The sequence below is a fragment of the Terrapene carolina genome, unplaced genomic scaffold (assembly GCF_002925995.2).
Source record: "Terrapene carolina triunguis isolate 2854851 unplaced genomic scaffold, T_m_triunguis-2.0 Scaffold111, whole genome shotgun sequence".
NCBI lineage: Eukaryota > Metazoa > Chordata > Testudines > Emydidae > Terrapene > Terrapene triunguis.
Window position 1 is genome coordinate 1814349 of NW_020664462.1, and position 6782 is coordinate 1821130.

At 55.2% G+C, this 6782-nt stretch overlaps 1 protein-coding gene across 1 annotated transcript; it reads left to right on the top strand.

Moving 5' to 3' along the window:
* The first annotated feature begins 240 nt into the window (after positions 1-240).
* LOC112109602 (cathelicidin-3-like) lies at positions 241-5819 on the top strand. The gene is made up of 4 exons (XM_026652142.2): positions 241-417; positions 2104-2223; positions 4563-4646; positions 5550-5819. Exons 1-4 carry the CDS (start codon positions 244-246, stop codon positions 5637-5639), a joined length of 468 nt encoding a protein of 155 aa, XP_026507927.1. The 5' UTR covers positions 241-243; the 3' UTR covers positions 5640-5819.
* Positions 5820-6782: the final 963 nt, after the last annotated feature.

The window sequence follows — 6782 nt, forward strand, 5'->3', positions numbered from 1 at the left end:
CTCCCCTTATCACACTGATAGCTACACGGCGAGGTTTCGAAGCCCCTCTCTTTGCAGGCACCGGCTCCTTGGCTGACAACACTTTCCTGGGGGAGAAGGGGAAAGCCACAGCTTTGAGGAAGAGCTGCGCGCAGAATGAATGAGCCAATCATCCCCCTTTGCACAAACCTGCTGAAGAGGCAGCGTATATAAAGTGCCCGGGCACTGCACTCCCACCTTACCTTGAAACAAAGAGGACCAAGGATGGCGAGCTGCTGGGCGGTCCTGCTGCTGCTGGTCACCGCAGCCACCGCGGTCCCCGTGAAGACCCCTGAGCCCTACGAGAAGGCCATTGCCCGGGCCATCGACTTCTACAACCAAGGACCGACAGTGAAATACGCCTTCCGCCTTCTTACAGCCACCCCTCCGCCTGAAGTGGTGAGTACTGAAGGGTTCCCTTCGTTAGCTGCTGTTTGAAACCCAGGCAGGGACCTGGTGACACATGATTCTCCCTGACCCTGGGCCCCCATCACCTCTTGTCTGGGTCACTCAGGGCCTGCTCCATAGCCTGTGAAATAGACTCCAGTGGGGGGTTGGATCAGACCCACTGACCTTTCACTGTTCTAACTGCACTGAGAGGCGGTGTGGGCCGGTGGCTGAAACACAGGATTGGAACTGGGGGCACCTGGATTCTAAACCTGGCTCTGCCACTGACCTGCAGGGTGACCTTGGGCCTGTCCCATCCTTCGACTACCTTGTCTAGTTGGATGATAAACTCCTTGGGGCAGAAATCTCTGTTTGTTTCTCACTATGTGCGCACAGGGATTAGCTCAATGGGCCCCCATCTTAGAGGAGGCCGCTAGATGCTAACAACAGGGACGACCCTCTCAACTTTGAGACTTCACACTCCCCAAATTTACAACTCAGCAACTTCCTAAGGGCGACCGGTCCCACTCCACTAATCAGCCTGTCCTCAATAAGAATATCCAGCTCTTATCTAGCGCTTTGCACCAGTAGCTCTCAAAGGAGGCCAGTAGCATCGCCCCCATTTTACAGATGGGGAAACTGAGGCACAGAGAGGGGAAATGACTTGCCCAAGGTCACCCAGCGGGCCAGTGGCACAGCCAGGAATAAACCCCAGCTCATTAGGAATTAATAAAGCCGGGATTGCTTTCTATCCCCCAAACAACAGACTCTGAAATAAAATGCATTTCAGAAGGGTTCACCATGGCCGGTCGTGGTGGTGGGGGTGCTGGTGGAACAGGATTAGCCTGACATACTCATGTAGACACTGTACATACAGCATTATTGAAATATTCAAAGCTGGTTGACTGGTGCAGTGCTGTCTATAGCTCAGTGGTTTGAGCATTAGCCTGCTAAACCTAGGGTTGTGAGTTCAATCCTTGAGGGGGTCACTTAGGGATCTGGGGTAAATCCTCAGAGCTACCTCTAAAGTAAATGCGCCATTCACCCCACACTAATGAATACCACTTCAATATGCATTTATCACATCTCAGCTAAGGATTAGATGCTGACAAGGAACAACAGGAGTTATCTAAATTGGGGTAAATTTGTATAAAGGGTACAAAACTTTCCTGTTTCTGGGTTTAAGCCAACCACGACCTGCTGGAAGTTATGGACGCCCTTCCCCTATGGCAGGTTATTCTGTAATTGTCCAGTAGGGGGACTTTGATTCCTTCCTCCGAAGTGTCTGGTACTGGCCAATGCAGGAGACCAGAGTAGCTGGCTCACGGGTTTAGGGTGATCAGATAGCAAGTGTGAAAAATCGGGACGGGGGTGGGGGTAATAGGAGCCCATATAAAAAAAAGCCCCAAATAACGGGACTGTCCCTATAAAATCGGGACATCTGGTCACCCTACACTGGTCTGATCCACCATGGAAATTCTGACAAGTGAGCTCACTGCAGATCATTGACACAAGACTATCCTCTGCCCCATCAAGGTCACCTTGCAGCCCTGCTTCATACCAAGGGTTTCAGAGCACCAAGGCGCAGGCTGCATTTGGTGCATGCCATCGGCTGCTGAACAAAGGCAGTGGTTGAGCCCAGCGTGAAGCTACTCGCCATGAGCAGGTTCTCTCGTTCCTTTACTGGTTTTCTCTTAGGCGCAGGGCACCCAGGGCACCATATCGAATACTCTTCAGCTGAACTTCACCATCATGGAGACCACGTGCCAAGTGTCAGACCAAGTCCGTGTGGAGCAATGCGCCTTCAAAGAGAATGGGGTAAGGCACAGCTCTGGGGTGGAGATATTGCCACGGTCTCTTGTTTCGCGCATATCGGCTGTGACGAGCAACAAGCTCTCCTGAGTCCCTGAGGGCTACAGGGGACACCTGACAGGCTGCTGCCTTGGGCTTTACACTGTGACGTTTCGAACTATAATGAGGCAATGTGTCGTCACAGAACCTGCTGAGCCAGTCACTGCTGTAAACGAAGCTGCAGGTTTCTTTTGCTTGTTCCAGCAATGAATTTAGCCCCGTGTCCAGAGGGGCTGGAACAATTTGTATCATGGGGGTGCTGAGAGCCATTGAACCAAACCCCTGCACTTCGAACCAGGACGAGCGGCAACCCCCGCCCCCCAGCACCCCTAGTTCCAGCCCAATGCCAGTGTCATACTCACAACTCAGAAAGAGCCGTTCTCAGCTTCACTCAGGTCTGTCAACCCACCAGCCCTAGCGGGGGGAGGGGGGGGGCAAATTACGCTGAAGTTAAGGAAAAAATGTGTGGCCCAGCATTTAGGCCGTGACCCAAGACAAGAGATGGAAGCCCTGGTACTAGGGATTCAGAAAACGGGGCAGGACAGAGGGTTAGAAAAGTTCCTGCAGAGAACAAATGACAGGGAAATGGAGCGAGTGATGTACTTGGGGGGAAGGATAGCTCAGTGGTTTGAGCATTGGCCTGCTAAACCCAGGGTTGTGAGTTCAATCCTTGAGGGGGCCACTTAGGGATCTGGGGCAAAATCAGTACTTGGTCCTGCTAGTGAAGGCAGGGGGCTGGACTTGATGACCTTTCAAGGTCCCTTCCAGTTCTAGGAGATGGGATATCTCCATTTATTATTTACTGGTTCTCTGCCACCTCTGCCCTCTGGGATATGTGCGGGTTTGTTTCGGGTGAAGGGAGGGACGCAGATTCTCAAGGGCTCAGCAAACAGTGTCACAGCCAGAATTTCAAAAACGGCCTCTTGTTTTGGGCGTCTCCATTTTTGGGGTGCTCAGCTTTAGGCACGTAGACGCCCAAAGTTAGGCCCCTGCCATTCAGCATTAGGCCCCTAACTAAGCGTTTGACTTTCAGGGGTGGCGAGCGCCCACTTGAAGCCCCAGTCGAAGTCAGTCTGAGCTACAGGTGCTCAGCACCTCTGGGGGGAAAGCACGCCACAGACCCACAGTTCCTAACTTCCCTGAATGTCTTCAGCAGCCCCCAGACTGACTGAATAGCAGAACAAAGGGAAGGCTCCAGGGAAGATCAAATAGAAACACATTAAAGAAGTCAGTCAGTGATGCCAGCTGCTGACCGGATTTCACCTCAAACTGCAGCGGCTGCACGGGCTAGTGGACAAGGCAGTGACATAGGGGGACCAGATAGAAAGTGTGAAAAATTGGGATGGGGGTGGGGGGTAATAGGCACCAATATAAGAAAAAGCCCCAAATTATCAGGACTGTCCCTATAAAATCGGGACATCTGCTCACCCTACAGTGACAAGACATAGAGTCAGCGACTTAGCACTACAGGAAGGGTGAGCTCTGATCCATACCTGCTGCTTGAACACCTGCTTCCAGATGTGAGCGGGGGGGGGGGGGGGGGTTCCATCAGGAGAGAAGAGGAGGGTGTTTTTTCTGCTAAACGGATCTGTTTTGAGTTACTGCACCATGTGCTACAAGCCGAAAGAAGCACAGCCCTATTTCTTTCTGCTTTTCGCACAAGAAACGGTAAAACAGATGAGCAGAAACAAGACCCTCTTCTCCCCCCATGGAAACCCCCCACATCTAGGAGCAGGCATCCAGGAATGCGTAGATCTGACCTCAGCCCACCTGCGGAAGTCAGGTACGTCAACGCTGCACGTACTCCGGCTGGCTTGGATTGAGCTAGATCAAAGCGAGCTCGAAGAGCCGCAGCGGTATAGCCAGGGCGGCACAGGCTAGCGGCTCCCGTGTGAACCCAGGCTCCCCGGCGGGGTGCACTCAAGCCATGTCTGCACTTACGACACTACAGTGCACCTGAGCTGCTGCAGTGCTTCAGTGTGGACAGCAGTGACGGGCAGGGTCCTCCTGTCGCTGTCCGTAATCCACCGCCCCAGCTAGGGGGAGGGAAGAATTCTTCCCTCCACCCAGCGCTGTCTGCACAGAGGGCCAGGTGGGCATAGCTACATCTCTCAGGGGTGCGGTGTTACCCCGAGAGACGTAGCTACGCCGCTGTAACTTTGCAGTGTAGACCAGCCCTCAGATTCCCCTAGATCTGCCTAGCTCAAAGTGAGCTGGGCTATCCCGACGTGAGCTGCAGCCACACCTCCCCAGCTGCCGTTTAGACAGACTCTAAGCTATTGTCCCCTCCTCTCTCTCCCTTGCAGCTGGTCAGAGACTGCTCAGGACACTTCTCCACCCAGGAAGCATGCCCTGTCTTCGCGATCACCTGTGACGTCGCCCCTCCGCAGGTGAGCTGTCCAGCCAGCTGATTCGGGGGGCGAGGGAGGGGAGAACTTATACCCTGAACGAGTGGGGCTGGGACAGAATCTCCCCAAGGTGAAAATGCCACTGAGGCGTCTCCTTCTGCTTTGGGTACATTCACCTGCAAACCCACCTCTGCCAAATGGAGAGAGGAGTCAAATCCTCCCCCTACGTGGGACCAAGACACCCCAGGGGAGGCGGATGCCTGAGATGGCTCTTTGTCACTGCACGGCCAGGTCTAAGAAAACGAGTGTCTGGGTTTCAGCAGAAGACGCCCTTAACCTCACACTACAGACATTAGGCCCCAGGTTGGCTTCCCGGTCTCTCCCACGAAAGGATCTGCCTTGGCTGGGATGAGCCAACCCTCAGTCCAAGTCGTAGGGCCTCATCCAGACATCAAGTGAAGTCCATGACAGTCTTTCCATTGAATTCAATGAGCTTTGTTTCAGACCTGGAGAGACGGTAGTACGTGATTTGGATCCCCCTATGAAAGGGTTTCCCTAGAACATCAACCTTCGAGCTGGGAATCCCAGTTCCTCCCCGGCACAGACCCCATTAGTGTGGTGTCATCCAGCAGGCAAGAGAGCTGACCTCCTGACAGCGAGCCCTTTCCCCACGTGCCCAGCAAGAGCCCCAGCTGCTATGGCAGACGCTTCTCCTGGGATGTATAATTCCAGCCATCCCTTCCTGGCCATTCCCAGCTCCAGTCTCAAACGCAGCTCCCCAGCAGGGGCTGCACAAAGCATGTTAGAATAGGCCTCTCCCCCCGCCCCCCAAATCAGCCCTCAGAGATTTGGCAAGGTGCGGATGATGAAGTTGAACATAAACACCATTAGAAGCCAGGTGGGTCTCCATGGAGATGCTAACACACTGCTTTTCCCCCCATACAGCCCGTTCGCGTCACCAGGTGGTGGCCCCTTGTGCGCATAGGCGCAAAAATCCTCGGTCATGGCATTTCCTTTTTCCACAAGAGGGGTTAATCCAGAGAGTGAGGAGGGGAACCCAAGCTTGGCAGACCTGCCCGTGACCCACGCTGGAAGCTTACCAGGAATCAAGGCGCAAGTCAGAACCGCCTCACACTTTTCCTCACGGCCTAGCTACCCCCTTAGTCCAATTGCATCTGCTAGGGCTTCTCTGTACAATAAATGGCTGTTCGCAGACCCGTATGGTTGTCCATGTTTCCTGCACGCCCGCACACGTCCCCTCACCCCTCGCCTTTCCACGCTGCCCCCCACCTGTGCTTGAGGTCAGTGAAAAGCCCCCGTTAGGCACCGGGCTGCCCCTCTTCCTCGGCCCATTGCCAGGGAGGGCCAGAAGCCCAATGCCTGGAATGGCTTTAGCATCTGGACTTCCAGTCCAGCAGGGAGCTGAGTCACCGCGCGAAGCCCAGCACGCGGCCAGAGCCAACGTAAGAGGCCCGTACCCGGGACTCACCCAGCTTAGTGACACGGACCTTGGGCGCCTCCGGCTTCCATCACTGCAGCGCCAATGGTGCAACCAGCCGCGCCAGGGCCCACAAAGTTATGGGGGCCCAACCAGGGTGTGATTTCGAATGCAGGAGTCCCAGGCTGGAGGTCTCGGGGGATTGCACCCCTGACTGGTACGGTGGATAGGACTCAGGCATCTGGAAGCCTGTATACCCACTGCCTGAAGGTGTGACATAGAGAGATAGAACCCAGGCATCCGGTGATCCGGGGGGCACGGCTGTCTGAGCTGGTGCTGCAGGGGCCCGCTGCCCATGGAGGGCTCCTGGATCTAGACCACATGTGTTCCTGCCACTACCAGCCCCCCAGAAGTTGAGCCACAATCTCCGCAATGGAGAGGGGCCCCAGAGGAGAGCAGGACCCGCCGGCCCCCCAGGGCAAAGGGGGTGGCTAGGATGGGGGGGTGGGCTCTGTTTGGAGTGGCTCCAGGCATGAGCAGCCGGCAAGGACACACAGGGAAGGCATGGTGGCATGGCAGCGCTGGGACATGCGGGGGGGCACAGCAGGCAGAGACAGGGGACATGGGGCCCCCTAGAGATGAAACACAAGGTAAAAGCATCGGCCCCTTTGCATGGGGTGGAATAGGGGAGGGGGAGCTAGACTGGAGCCAGAGGGGGACAGGGAGGGCAGTGGGAGCAG

Excerpts from the sequence above, each read along its gene's own strand:
- LOC112109602 (XM_026652142.2), top strand. The coding sequence starts at position 244 with ATGGCGAGCTGCTGGGCGGTCCTGCTGCTGCTGGTCACCGCAGCCACC. Across the intron at positions 418-2,103 it reads CCACCCCTCCGCCTGAAGTG|GCGCAGGGCACCCAGGGCAC; the intron begins GTGAGTACTGAA and ends GTTTTCTCTTAG. Across the intron at positions 4,647-5,549 it reads GTGACGTCGCCCCTCCGCAG|CCCGTTCGCGTCACCAGGTG; the intron begins GTGAGCTGTCCA and ends CCCCCCATACAG.